This window comes from Microcaecilia unicolor, chromosome 7 (genome assembly GCF_901765095.1).
Source record: "Microcaecilia unicolor chromosome 7, aMicUni1.1, whole genome shotgun sequence".
NCBI classification, from domain to species: domain Eukaryota; kingdom Metazoa; phylum Chordata; class Amphibia; order Gymnophiona; family Siphonopidae; genus Microcaecilia; species Microcaecilia unicolor.
In genome coordinates, this window is record NC_044037.1 from 245682968 (window position 1) to 245698573 (window position 15606).

Here is a 15606-nt window from a genome sequence, read left to right on the forward strand (position 1 = left end):
CTTGTTCTTTTAAATTTCTTCCTTCACCTCAGTTGTCCAAGTGTCTATGTGAAGAGATTGTGTTGCTGTTGCTTATGAAATAAAAACATTCAGTGAGCTCTCATCATTGCAATTTAAGCAACATGCCGTGATAAAATGTCTGACAGTTGATGCCCCTCTAATTGAAATTCACTGCTGCATGTAGGTTGTTTACGGTGTTGGTTGTGTCGATGTGAGTATTGAGCATTGCTGGACCAAAAAAGTGGATTACCCATGACAGCAACTGGCGAGTCTCGCACGAGAAAGATTGATAAAATTGTAAAGGACAATCGGAAGATTACTCAAAGGATTTTGTTGCAACCCTGAAAACTTTGAAAGAGCGATTAAGAAGAGTTCAGAAGCACAAGAAGGAAATTTTGTTGCAACACGGCAATGCTAGGCTTTACACGGCATGAAACACCACAGAGGCAATTGCAAAGATGGGTCTCCGTCTTACCCCTTTTGTCTTACAGTCCAGACTTGGCACCATGCAGTTTCCATCTTTTTCCAAAATTGAAGAAATACCTTTGTGGACATCTGTTTTCCTCAAATGAAGAGGTGGAAAGGACTGTGAGTAACTGGTTGAAGTGACAAGATGTGCAGTTTTTTTGCGATGGCTTTCAAAAACTTGTAAACTGGCAGAATGTGTGGCAAATAGTGGTAACTATGTATTGAAGTAAATACATGTAATAGAGCAATTTTCAAGCATTACTTTTGTTTTTTTTATTCATTATAATATCTTCATTTAAACTAAAGTTTTGGAGATGGAGGCATTACTTTTCATTTAATCTTTGTATATTGTAAGAAAGGTGTATGTTTGCATGTAGACATTTTGTTGTATGGTCATTGGTGGATTATTTTCTTTTGGAGGGGGGCCATTTGGCTTTTACTCCTGATTTGGAGCACATGGCCCTTAAATTTTTTTAAATATAATAAATTCTTCTTAGCTTTGAATTCCACTATTCTACTCAAATTAGTGCAAATGTAAATAGACTTCCAAGGGTGTATAATAAGCCTTCGATGAACAGGAACTTGTTCCCAATGACTTTCAAGATTTAAATAATGTGAGTACTGTGTTGATGGAGAATGGATTTTTGCCGTTGGTATTAAATGCCACAGAGACTTTATAAGGTGTTTAAATCTGGTACTGGCATGTTTTGGCGTAATTTGTTGCAAGCCCGGGGATGTGTTTCATGTTTGGTGGACTTGTTCTGTTGTTCAGCCTTATTGGTGTGGTGTTATTGATTACAGCTGATACTGCAGATATCATACCCCTTGAAGGCGGAATATTGCTTACTTCATGTATACCCTGGAGGAAAGGAGAAACAGGGGTGATATGATACAGACGTTCAAATATTTGACAGGTATTAATCCGCAAACGAACCTGGGACATGAAATGAGGTTGAAGGGGGGCAGACTCAAGAAAAATGTCAGGAAGTATTTTTTCACGGAGAGAGTGGGAGGTGGTGGATACCTGGAATGCCCTCCCACGGGAGCTGGTGGAGATGAAAACGGTAACGGAATTTAAAAATGCGAGGGATAAACATAAAGGAATCCTGTTCAGAAGGAATGAATCCTTAGAAGCTTAGCGGAGATTGGGTGGCAGCACCGGTGGTGGGAGGCGGGGCTAGTACTGGGCAGACTTCTACGGTCTGTGCCCTGAAAATGGTAGATACAAATCAAGGTCGGGTATACATATAAAGTCGCGCATATGAGTTTATCTTGTTGGGCAGACTGGATGGACCGTACAGGTCTTTTTCTGCCGCCACCTACTATGTTACTATGTTGCAAACCTGTGGTGGTTAAATCTGCTCAGTACAGGTTGGCAATTCATATCTTTACAGCTGTCTGATTTGGCTTTAGCCACGGATTGGAGGCAGTCATGTGTCCATATAGAGGCTAGGTTGTTACGTAAACTGGATTACTTCTATTTGATGTCTGAAGCCTTAACATCTGGACATCTCCTGATTTTGCTTTTTATATTCGCCTGGAGAAGTGATAGAGACCTAAATCACCCAGGACTTTTGGGGGAGAGCCCCATTGGGGGGAGAAAAGATCTAAATAATGAATGGCATGTCCCTTCAGGGTGGGAGGAAGGATGTTTAATAATTGACTCTGTGGATAAGGTGATTGGTGGTGGGTGAGGGATAGATCACATTTGGTAACTGATATAATTAAATAGGGCCTGGTAATGATTTAAACAATGTTGTGCCCACATCTTTGTCTGAAAACTGCAGCTCTTAACTACCTAATCAGGAAACTTTGGCGATGATTACAGAGGGGAGGGTGAGATAATTGTTGGAGACAGTCATTGATGAAATGTTTGTTTATTGACTTTATTATAATCAGATTACTTTTAGATTGAATTGGATAGATTCTGTTTTCAAAGGCTGCTGCCAGTATTTAGGTTGGTAAGTATAGAATTATTCCTAGTCCATTGTTTGAGCATACTTTTTAAAGCTAAAAAGTTCTTTATTTATAAGCAGTATTTAATTTTAGGAAGAGCTATATTTATATTTATTCTTTTCTAACAGCTGGAGCTGGGCCACTCTTCCTAGTTATTTTACCACATGCTGGGTGTTAGATCTTTGTGTTGCACTGTGCTTCTTTTCTAAGAATGCTATAATTTTATACTAAGTAGCATCCGACTTTAAATGAATTAACTTTCTATATTGCAAGACATTTCATATCTCAAGCCTAATATGAGGGACATTTGATAAATAATGTGAAATTTAATCATACCATTAATTTCCTTTCCTTGAGTCCTGTCCAGACCAGTGGATTGTGTCCCCCCTACTAGCAGGTAGAGGTAGTGACAACAGCAGTATAAGGGCTGGTGCAGACTGGAACCCTTCAGTGTGCTACTGCCTAGGCAGAACAAGGTAGAACCTGCCATCCACCAATGTTATACCCCATAGGGAACCACTGCAGCATATATTAATCCCCAATAATACTGAAACAACTGTATACTAAACCCTGGCAGAGGAGCAGACAAACCCCCCCCCCCCCCCAAAAAAAAAAAAAAAATAAATATCCCCTACACCATAGTTTTCCAGTATGGGCCCTGGACTGGTCTAGCAGGACTCAAGAAAAGGAAATTAGTTAGGAATTAATAGCGTAATGGTTAGTGCAGTGGCCTGAGACACAGGGGAACTCGGTTCAATTCCCACTGTGGCTCATTTTGAGCAAGTCACTTAAATCTCTATTGCATCGGGTACAAAATAAGTACCTGAATATAATATGTATATCAAATCCAATCCCCTTTCCTTTTCCCTTATCCTACTAAACCAGTCCAGACCAGTGTGATATATAAAATAAGAGAATGACATGGGGACAAAGATTGTTCCTGTCCCCATGAGCTCTGTCTCCACCTGCACAGTTATGATTTCCTGATCATCATGTTAATTTTATTTATGTACACCGCTTTGCTCTGAGTGGGTAATTAAATAAAACCAACCTTTGGTTTTATATTTAAATCTTTTTATTAAAGTATAGAAAGGAACAATATACTGAACTGTCATTTATAAATCCAAAAATAGAAAACACTACAGATCAAGGATCAACTAATCCCCGCCCTCCTCCCCCTTTATAAACATCCCCTCCCTTCCCCACAGACAAAGGTGGCAGAAAGGGACTGAGCTGTTATATCTCTTCCCAGCACAGCCACAGGAACTCAAATGATCCAATTCCAGTGAGCAACTGAAATAAACCCCCTACCACATAGTAAACATAGTAGATGATGGCAGAAAAAGACCTGCACGGTCCATCCAGTCTGCCCAAGAAGATAAATTCATATGTGCTACTTTATTTGTACTGTCCTCTTCAGTGCACAGACCGTATAAGTCTGGCCAGCCCTAACCCCCGCCCCCCAACCCCGCCTCCCACCACCACTCTCTATATCTTTGAAATCAGAAACACACTGCTGCAAATATTAGATCTCTAATCCCCCTCCCCTGTTAAAATGTCCAGGAGGACAAAATTCAACCCACTCTGTACACCCTAGTGGGGAAGAAAAATGTTCTATGGAAGCACTCTATTGATACCAGCACTCCCTATATTCTCGTTTCTGTTTTTTAAAATAATGTGGATGAGTAACAAGTCGTCCATAATCTTAGGATTCAGATTAGCTCTCCTTTCTTCCATAGTCCTTCCCACAATTGAAAATGTCCTCTCATAAGATGTTCTGGTTAATTCCCCATGCAAGTTTTGGCCAACTCTGCTTATTTTTTGAAAATGCCAAAACATCTTGTCATCAGTTGAACATAACTGTCCAAATCATTTACAACAATCTTTAAAGGAGACATTCTTCCATAAAATCACTCAGAAAATGCCTAATGCTAACATTCATTTTCATTCTTTTGGAGGGGCCTGGGGGGGCCCTTCCACAGATGTGATGCTGCTCTCTGGAAATGTGGAGGATCCTGAGATATTGATGGACTTGTCGTCTATTTCAAGCTGTAGGTACAACCTTCTCAAAGATTCGGTTGCCTGTGTTTTTACATCCTCTAAGAAGATAATTGGATTATCTTGGGTGTAGAAGGGAAGCAACATTGTGTAGTGTAAACTATAAGCCACATTGAACTTGAGTTTGTTTTCGGGATAATGTGGGATATAAATGTCATAAATGAACAAGAAAATAAGTGTCAGTTGAGTGTTGGAAATGGTCCTTGATGCAGCAACAATGGATAAATCTGTTGCAGTAATAGGTGCTTGAACAACTGGACATGTGTTGGAAGGATGTTGTAGATGGTAGGAGGTTGATCAGCAGACAAGACTGGTTGGCATATCAAAGGCAGACAAGACACAGTTTCTGCAGTTTTTTTTATCATTGAATTCAGTTGCCAGTTGTCTAAGATGTGTTAAGTGTTTGTATATTTATTCTAGCATCTTATAGTTGCTGACCCATCTAGTTGTAGCATCCTGTTTAAGGCTAGTCTTAAGCCTCTGATGCATTCTTGAATGCTTGACATGTGTGACAATGTCTTTTACAAGTTTTATCAGCAGATGGAGAATCGGAGACATAGAGGCATATTTTCAAAGCACTTAGCCTTCCAAAGTTCCATAGGTTTCTATGGAACTTTGGAAGGCTAAGTGCTTTGAAAATATGCCTCATAGTCGTCCTTCAGTCCATGAACCAGCACACGATATTCACTGTTGATCTTTGAATGCAGCTTTAATGTTAGCTCCATTCTCAGTCATATAGATATTGTCCTGATGATAAGCACCAAACTTTTCCAAAATTTCCTTCACAATAGATTAGTATTTGCTGCCGTGTGTTTCTCAAGCAGAGTTCTGGTGGCAAGGATTCTTGAGTTTAGATGAAAATTTAATCTACATACTGTGCAGTTATGGTATTCCAGTACCATCTTCAGTTCAGAGATCAGTTGTTAACATCAAATTTAATTTGTTGTTGCAACACATCAGACAGTGCTACTTTTTCCTTTTCCGCAGTATCAGAAATATGTCTTGAAACTATTCTGGCAGAGCGAAGTATCTGGTGTACAGAAAGTTAGCCATATTTTGCACCAATTGAAACCAGCTTCTCAGCGAGATGAATGAAGCCAACTCCTTTGACTGCCTGATGTCCGTTTCACACTTTGAGGTGACCATTTTGGTGGCTTCTGCTTTCACTGTTGTAGGCATGGTCACTATTCTGGGTTTGTCCTTCTGACTCACTTTATGTATGAAGTCCCCGATATTTTTTGTGAGAGTATGCTTTTGTCCACATCTTGTGCATGCACTTTTTCCACTGGTGTTGTCATGTGACTTCCACAACAACGCTGTCTTACAAGCTTTGCACATGGTGAAACCACTGTTTTGATCATCCATGTAGATAAAGAATGACGCGGGGACAAAATTTGTCCCCATCCCCGCAAGTTGTATCAGATTCCATCTGCACAAGCCTCGTTCTGATTTTATATTTAAATCATTTTATTAAAGTATAAAAAGAAACAATATTCAATACAACTCTCATTTTATAAATCACAAACAGTACAGAACAAGGGTCAACAAAATCTCTGTCTACCCTCACAAATATTCCCTCCACTGTCAGGAAAACTGAACAGACTAAATTACTACAGAATGCTACATAGAAAATTCATGCTAACAGAATACCTCTGTCACACATACACAGAACACAAATGCCAAATACGTAATAGCTGACCAAAAATTATAAACATGTATTAACCAAAAACCACAGGAAGCCACAACGCAGAAATAGCAAGATATGCATTATTCTCCTGTATGGTGCAAAATATAAAGATCACACATTTGTCAGACATGGTGTAACTAGGACATCTGCCCCCTGTCCTAAGTCTATCCCTATTCCCTCCATCTAGGTCCAGCATCACTCCTCTGTCCCCCCCCCCCCCAAACAAATCCAGCATCTCCCTTCTGTGTTCCTATTTTCCCTAATGCCTAGCATCTTCCCTCTATGTCCATATACCCCTCCCATATCTGGCATTGCCCCTCTGTGTCCCTTCCCCTCCCTTCCTTCCCTGCAGGTTCAGCACATTTCTTCCTTTCCTCCAGCCCTACCCCCCCCTCACCCCGGTGGGTCCAGTGCCTCCCTCTCACTCTCCCCTCCAATCAGCCCGCCCTCCCCCACCAGTGGTCCAGCCTTACCAAGATTACATTGAAACATTAATATAGTTTTAGTTTGTAAATGTATCAGATGGGATTTTTGAACACATTGTAGGATCTGATGTGTGGTTCAGGTGGCTCTCTTATAGCAGACTTTTGTCTTATGTTTAAATTAAAGGCACTCTCTGTCAAGGGTGAATTGATATGTATAGTTGAGTGTTGTAAGTGCTTGAAATAATTGAGTTTAAAATATGTAAGCACACCATGATACTGAAATGCATTTTTAGGTTCAGGTGAAGGCAAAGTGAGGAGATACAGAGTCTCTGCCACGGTTGGCTGAACTGTTTCCAATGACCTGTGCTCTGTGCTACTGCTGTTCCAGTGACGAGGCTCGGCTGGACCAGGGTGATTGTGACGACTGCCGGTAGGGGGCAGGAGAGACTGGCCAACCAGATAGGGACAGCCAAGACTGTGGTGGGCGAGTGATGGAGGGGGGGGGGGGGGAGCACCAACCTTCCTAAGAAGTGTCTACTGCTCCCACTTTTTTGGGGGGGGAGGGGAGACATTTGAAAAAGAGGGATATAGGAAAACAATTTCTATTATTTTACAAGGGGAGGGAACAGAAAACAGCACCCATGCTGCCCACTATTAAGGGCTGTCCAGTGCGGCAGAGGAGTCTGCCAGAACCCTCCCCACCCCACTGTCCTGTGTTTACCACTGCAAAAGAGTACATGTACATCTCCCGTGGAGAGGAAGAACTTTTGTGCAGAGACTTGTGGGTTATGTCCCTCCACCAGCAGATGGAGATAGAGACAACTTCAGGTATAGCTGTATTTGGTCATGTGTACTCGGTCAAAATAGCCCCGAAAAAAAGCTCCAAACAAAAAAAGCTCCCGACATAATACTCCCTATCATCCGCTGTCAGAATGACCTGCCCACAATATAGCCCTTGACAAATTAGCCCACCGACAAAAGATCCTGATCAGACTTCCCAGAATATGGCACTGCATTTTTTCTCTCCTAATAATCTTACCTTGCCTTATAGGATAAGATTCGTTAAGACTATGAAAATGATGACAATATTGATTTTTTTCTTAATTAGCATGTTGATGGAAGAATAGTTTCCTTAAACAGCAGAACAGATCATGAATACCAGTTGGTAGCTATAGAATTTTGTTTATATATGCTTTATACAATGCAGTGCTGGTAGGAGCCTTTATCAGTGAAGATTTCACTTGTAGTTTATCATCTTATTTTGTGGTGATGTTTTGTCTAGGGGCTTTTTTCTCAAGGGTTATTTTGTGGGAGGAACCATTTTGTCAAGAGCTATTTTGTTAGGGGCTGACTTGTCAGGGGCTATTATGTTACAAGGCTGTTTTGTCGGGGCTTTTTTGTCAGGGCTATTATGTCAGGGTGCCGTGGTCATGTACAGCCAGCTTCAGTATTCTCTCTGTCTAGCAGGTGGAGGGTCATAACTGTGCAGTTCTGTATTGATCTGGCTTCTAGCCCTTCCCACAGGCCTTGTTGAGCCTGGATCAGGGTTGAGGTCCTGACTCCTAGGTTTGTTTTTGGGGTATACCTGGTGGTGCCAGGTCCCTCCCCCCAATGGCCCCTCTGTGTTCATGGGATTCTGTGCCCTGATTCTTGGCTGAGGCTGTTCCCTCCTGCCACCTACCAAAAACAAACAAAAAAAAAAAGCAGGTCAACACAACGCAAGGTGAGAGCTGCAAGTGCAGCATTGACTGAATAACTGCAAGGGAAGGGAACCGGACGGAGGAGTGCCTCACAGCACAGGAGGCTCTGTCAGGGGGAGCCACGCTCCGTTTTCTTGGAGCTTCCAATGTTGGCGTCTGAAGCCGCAAAGCGCTGCTTCCTTTGTGGGAACTGGAGAGTGCTGGCCAGCGGTTGCGACATGTTCATGTGGCAAAATGTGTCTGAGGCGAGACTGGTGGGAACAGGGTGCAGCACCTCATAGGTTTGTTTGCTTTGAGTGTACGCAAGCCACGGGGAAGGAGGACACCAAGAGGAGACGTGAGTCCAAATTTTGGGAGCTGGTTGTTAAAGTAGTCCAAATGATTATGACATAACAAATTACTACTCTGCCTATGAAAAGTTATTCCATTATTATACCTAGCTACTTTAACAACCAGCTCCCAAAATTCTTTAAAAAGCTAACAAACAAGTCTTTGAGCTGGTGCGAGCCGACTCCTGCACACCACTGATTACCCAGTCCAGAGTGTTTTCTTGTTCTATCCAAGTTTATGGAACTCTAACCTGTTGAACTTAGGTTTAAATTTGTGATTACTCGCTCTCCCTCCTGTTGTATGCTCATTAGTTTTCTTTTTTAGGCTTTTAGGTATTGATTTTTTAAAAATGTGGGGTATTCTATTGTATTGATTTTTACACTTTCGATTGTATCATGCCTTGAGCCTGAAAAGGCTTGTTTATAAATAACCAAAAAATACCTTAGTCTTAATCAGTTCATACCCATTCCTACCATTATATCCCCAAGGGAACATGTGGCAGTGTCACAGATGGAACCATCATCGCACATTATGCGTTCCAAATCCCCTACCAGGTATGTACATACACTGTTGCCTTCCACAGCACTATAGTATACTGCTAATGCCTGCGTTCACTTACACAGTCTACTGATACTGCGCAAAGTTCTTACACATTTGCAAATAGGTCAAATGAACATTTACTTGATGACTCACATGCAGTAAAGTGTTTGCAGATAATAACAGTGCTTCAGCATTTCATCAATAAATTCACATATGTAACGTAATGCCTTAATGCTTTTAAAGATTGTATCAAATGATGATTTAAAGTTAACTCATACAAATCACATGTGACCAACCCCAACCAATCTCCCCATACCCATGTATACCTCATACAAATTTTTGGCATTTGCATGCTTATGTGCCATTTGTGTAATCAGGGAATAACTTGTTAGTGCGCACTTTTTGGAACTGCTCTTTTAGTGCTCATTAAAAAATTTAATGTGCATTACATTTTTTTATTAAAATGAATTTGTGAAACAAACTGAAAAAGTTCATAAAATTGAAAAAAAATAGCTTTAACTGAAACCGGACCAAAGAGTTTTGCCTTGTGCACATCCCTAGCATTTTGTCACACCATTTGATGAGTTCTTCTTTTACAAGATGGTTGTCTGACATCCCCAGGTACAAAAACTTAGGGCTTCTTGTATAAAGTGGCAGTACTGATTTAGCATGCGCTGAATGTGAAGAAGCCCATTCAATTCCCACGGGCTTCTTTGCATTCAGTAGACGTTAAACAGTAGCGCTGCTTTGTAAAAGGAGCCCTTAAATTGTGCTTTCATTAGGGACAGAGAAAGTACCTACATATAATAAAGATAAACCACTTTGGTATCTCAGAAAAGTGGTATTTCAGATCCATGACCCTTTATCTTCAATTGTTCTAGACTGGACAGGGGAGTATTATTGAAGAATTTGTGGAAAATTTCATTGTTGTATTGGTAGTATTTGTATAGCTATTATAAAGCAGCCTGGGGAATCGAAGGCTGTTAAGTCTTATCCTGTCTAATGCACATGCTTCATCAATTTGACATTTCTTTATTTTAATAGTATGTAAGATACACAGAGACAACTTGAATACACCAGCCAGCTACCAGTCGCGTTGAAGAGGCCAGAGGGACAGTCTGTATACATGGAGATATTCCAGAAAGGGTTCTGGGCATGGTGTTCTTTTTATATAACAGCGTATCTACCCACAATGTGAGAAGATAGGGCAGTGATGGCGAACCTATGGCACGCGTGCCAGAGAGGGCACACGCGCCGTCGCCTCAGCCAGAGTCACCTCCCAGTTCCAGGGTCCCCCCTCCCCTCTCTCTCCCTCCCTCCGAGTTCCAGAGTTATCATCCCTCCCTCCCTCCCTCCCTTCCTTCGAGTTCCAGGCCTCCTCCCTCCCTCCCTCCCTCCGAATTTTAAAAGTCATCTCTTGACTTACCTCGTCGCGGACAGGTTACGGCGGCCAGCAGCAGTGCTAAAATGCGTGCATGCTCAGTCCTTCTCTCTCTCTGCGCTCTGGTCCTGCCCTCGTTTCCTGTTTCCGCAAGGGCGGGACCAGAGCTCAGAGAGAAGGGCCGAGCCTGCACGCATTTTAGCGCTGCTCGGAGGGAGGGGGGACAGGGGAGGGGGGAGTGGCACTTTGTGATAAATAATTAGATTTTGGGTTGCTGTTTGGGCACTCGGTCTCTGAAAGGTTCGCCATCACTGAGGGCATAAAGCTCTGATCCATTGTGGGTAGGTGTCGGGCTTATGAACTAAAGGCCTTTATGAATTGCTGCAAAGAATGAAGAGGAGGCTGGATAAGAAACTGGTTGTCTTGCTGGTCTGTAGGAAAAGGAAAGTGATCAGGGATACTTCAGTGGGAGGCAGCAAATCTCGGTGGCTTATAACATCAGATGTTCCCTGGTTCTAGGGATCATCTGAAAGGCTGTATGTATCTAGGCTTCATATGTTTTGTTAGCTGCGAGTACTGTAGAAAGTATTTCTTATCCTGACAGTGAATGCAATGGAGTTGTCCTTTTTTGAAAAGTATTCTGAAGCTCTCTTGGGAGGGTTAGTGTTTCCAGTAGTGTTTATTTTGCACATTCAGTGAAAGTAAGACCTCATTCCTAAGTCAGGATGTGTTGTTCAGTGTTTGCTTTAATACTGGCATTTACTAAAGGGGGCCTCTCTCTAAACATCATTGGATGTGATACATACAGGTAACTAATCAAGGTGTGATTGGAAATTATTTTTCATTTTAGCAAGTGAAACCGGAAGCAATTGGGAATTTGAGTATTTCTGCCACCTTTCCGTAGTATTTAATTGCATTTCTTGGTTCTTGAGGATCTTCTATGCCTTCACACATTGTACAGAATATTTGCTTTGCACTGACACTTCTATCAACAATGCTGTTCTTATTTTTTTTGCCTTTATCACTATATCCAGTTTTCTCTTGGGGACAGTGTCTCCAAATGGATTAGTTTTGTGCATCCATTACAGTAATGAACCTCATTGCTAAGCCAGGGTCTGTGGAGGAAGATCTCAATCTCTCAAGTTTACTGTATAATACTTGCTTACTGCTAAAGAATGTCATTCTGGAGTTCATGGCATGTTATATGTATAGGCAACTTGTCAAGGTATTCTTGGAAACAATATTTACAGTCCAGCTGATTAAAATAGAATAAAAGTCATGCATCCAAAATTAAATTGTGCAAACTATTCTAGGTCATGGTGCCAGTGTGAATCAATGTCTGTCACAGGGTGAGAGAATTACTTCGAGAGAAGATAACAGCTCAGCTACATTCTTATGTCAACCAGTAAACTAGTTGCAAGAAAACTGGACATAGTGGTAAAAAAAACAATCCCCCCCCCCCCCCCCCCCCCAGAATAGTGTTGATAATAGAAGTGTCAGTGCCAAGCAGTGCAGTCAAGAGTCCAAGAAAGTGTGGCAGAGATACAGAAACATTTCCTATCATACTTGGTGGCAAAGGCTTGATTAAAATCAGTTTAGTAGTTCATATGAAGGCTGAAAATGAAAGTATGAATTAGGTCTTCTACCTAGATGAAAGGATTGCCTGAGTATGGAAAGGGTCTTAGGCCTCTGTTTTCACTAGTAATTGACATTATAGTCAAGTGAACATACTTCTCCAGTTAGGGAGCCCCCTAGGAGGCTACCTCAACTTCTTCCTCTTGGTGCTGCTCTCCTAAGACTTTGCTAGTGTTGGGGCTTAAGCTTCCCATGGAATCCCTGATGCACATCTGTCTTATTGAGCTGGTGCTTGGAAAGATGTTCTTGACTTTAACAGGTAGTGCTTGGTTTTTTTTTTTTTTTTTTTGCTGCAAAGGAGGACTGGGGAACCATTGCTGTCACAACCAGAGCTGTGGAGCCTTGAGTCAAAAGTAATTTTGGGCAGAGTCAGAGTTGGTAAAAATGTACTCACTCCGACTTCAGCTTCAGCATAAAAACATACAACATTATAATATATGGCAAATGTTATCATTTTATACTTATATTTTTATCCTAGATCTAAAGTATTAATAAATATAACTTTTATTTACCAGTATTTTAGATCCAGAACAAAAAATATTTAAAGCCTAATATAAATTGGAGTTGAAGGTTTGATGTACTGACTCCAGAGCCCTGGCCACAACAGCTGTTGTGCTTCCTTCTCTTCAGGTAGAAAATAGTCCACTGCAAGTGGTGAGAGAGGATCTGGTTCTTATGTAATAAATGCTTAATATCATAGTGCCCCTGGGCATAGTAAGCATGGAGTAGTGATTAGATGTGCTCCTGTACCTGCTGGCTGCAGGGAGCTTTTATTGTGATTGTCTTCACTGTAACATATTTATGCAAGTGCTTGGTTGCAGCACCACCAAGGAACTATCCTCCATGCTTGTCACTTGACTGAGAGAAGAGCCAGGTGCTCATATGAGCCCCTCTGCCACACTTGGGTCTGGGCGTTGGCAGTTTTCTTTCCCTGGAAAACGTAATGATTCAAGTATAATGCCAACACCTGGAGGAATCCAATCCATAGTGCACACTATTAACCTTTAGCTACTTTGCCTCCTCTCCTATGGGACATCTGTAACTATCTTGGCATGGAGTCTGAAGCACAGGGTTCTAGGAGGATAGTGTGTGTGATGGCAGCATGTCTGGGCAGACATGTTGTGCTCCATTAATAGAAAGCCAGTGTGGCTCTGCAGTTTAAATTGTGAGCGTTTCTGGGAGACGTTTCTGGCAGGTATTAGGTGGCAAGATGTGTTGGTGGTACTGCAGGCCCATTTCATTGCAAGGAAGGGTACCAGCATTCCTTGTACATGGCGCCCCCTGCAGTACCAAGGGTCTCACAAAATTCTCTCTGAGATCTCAACAACTGTTCTGTGCAGCTTAATGATTGCCACCTCTCCTCTACAAATATGCAGTCTCCTAACCCTTTCACTTACTACCCTCTCCCAACTCATTGCCACCAATCCCTATCTAAAATATCATGCCTCTCATCAATACACAAGCTACCTGCTTCCAGCCAGCATTCTTATTTGCTATTATCAGACTGCACAAAATACCGCAGCTAGACTCATATTCGGTAAGGCGAAATATGAGAGTGCCAAACCCATCAGAGAAAAAATTGCATTGACTTCCACTAAAAGATCGTATTGCTTTCAAAATTTGCACATTAACCCATAAAATCATCCATGAAGAAGCTCCTTCATACATGTCAGACCTAATTGACTTACCGGCACGAAACATCAACAGTTCATCACGTACCTTCCTAAACCTCCACTACCCTAATTGTAGAGGACTCAAATACAAATCACTACATGCATCTACCTTCACATACCTCTGCACAAAAGCATGGAATTAACTACCAAACACTATAAAAATAACACGTAACTTGACAGACTTCAGGAAATTATTGAAAATGCACTTGTTCGAAGAAACTTACAATAAGAATCCTCCTTAAGAACTTGATTATTCTATATCTAAACCAACCACCTACTGATCCCTCTGAATTGATTATATTAGCCATATTTTCATTATTGGTCATCATACATTATTGCTTTTTATTATGTGTTATGTAAATTATTCTACAGATATATCTTCCTTATTTCTTACATAGTAATAATATGTTAATTTAGAACAAACCTCTTATTCTGTTCATAACTATATCTTTTGTAATTTAATGTAAGCCACATTCAGCCTGCAAATAGGTGGGAAAATGTGGGGTACAAATGTAGCAAATTACATATGCTACCCACAGATTGACTCTGACTGCTCATCTGCTCTGACCCTAGCTCAGTGTATAAGCGGCAATATTTATGTATTTAAAAATATTTACCTCAAATCTATCAACTAATTGTCAGCAGTTTGCAGAAACACATAAGCAATAATATACACAGACTCTTTAAAATACTAAAATATCTGATATTTTGAGCCAAAAAGACTAGTGGTGGGGTGGTTGTTGGCATACAACTGGAGCAGTGCTGTGATAGAACTTGAAATACTGAGCTTTCTGACTGAGAGGGGGCACTTGCACCATTGTACTCCTTCTTATAGCCCCTCCTCTATAGCAAAGCCTAGAGATTATACAATAAATGGTTTAGAGGGGAAGCAAATGAGTTTCCAGGGTTACAGCCCTGCATCACCAATATTATTGCACTACTGACTCAACAGTTTTTATATCCTACAGTTTTCCTAAATGATGTGCTTTTTTTTTTGTTCCCACAGGTGTACAATGGTAGATGGAGTTATGATTTTTCCAGTACTGTTAATGATAGCATTACCATCACCTAGTATGGAAGGTAAGCAATATATATATTTTTTGTAACAGTAGATATTTATTACTAATTGAAAACCTGGAGAATCAAAACAGTCAGGAAATACAATACAGCCATAAAAAAAAAATTGAAAGACCAGGCCCCACGTAAGATGAAAAAATACCCACTACTCCCATTCCTCCCCAAACATGGAAATGTACTAACAAAATCAGAAATTAAACATCAGCCAGTCATTTCTTCAGGCTGATTTGTTGCCGGTATTATCCCCCCGAAACCCCTCCCCCCCTTTCAGTAAATAATGAAGGCGACTCCATTCTTGGGCATGGGAATCATAGGGTAAGCAGTCTTTAGTTGTAACAAATATCACCTTATAGTTTTCTTAAAGACCAGGTTCTTTCCAGTTAGGTTTTAGGTGTGAATTTTTTTGCCACATACAATTCCTGAGCGTCGTTTGGAATCCAATGGTTAAAACATCAGGGAAGAGATAAGTGACTTATTTATTTTTTACAATGTTGACGCAACATGCGATAAAACATTTTAATAGACAGCATAGGGTGGGTGTAAGCAAAGATGGAACATATAGATAGATAGTCCCCTTATTTTCTTATTCATGTTCTAATTTAAAGAAAGTTGCACATACTGTGAGGTCAGAATGGTGCTTGAAATTTATCTTAGCTACAATAGGAGTGGATAGATA

At 41.0% G+C, this 15606-nt stretch overlaps 1 protein-coding gene across 4 annotated transcripts in view; it reads left to right on the forward strand.

Annotated features, from left to right (window-relative positions):
- The window catches only part of ACVR1 (activin A receptor type 1), a 210513-nt gene that overhangs the window by 76516 nt on the left and 118391 nt on the right, over positions 1-15606 (forward strand). For all 4 annotated transcript variants that reach the window (XM_030209128.1, XM_030209131.1, XM_030209132.1 and 1 more), the window contains exon 2: positions 14860-14933. In XM_030209128.1, the coding sequence (XP_030064988.1) occupies positions 14867-14933 (67 nt within the window). In that variant the 5' untranslated portion in view covers positions 14860-14866. The remainder of the gene's footprint in view (positions 1-14859; positions 14934-15606) is intronic.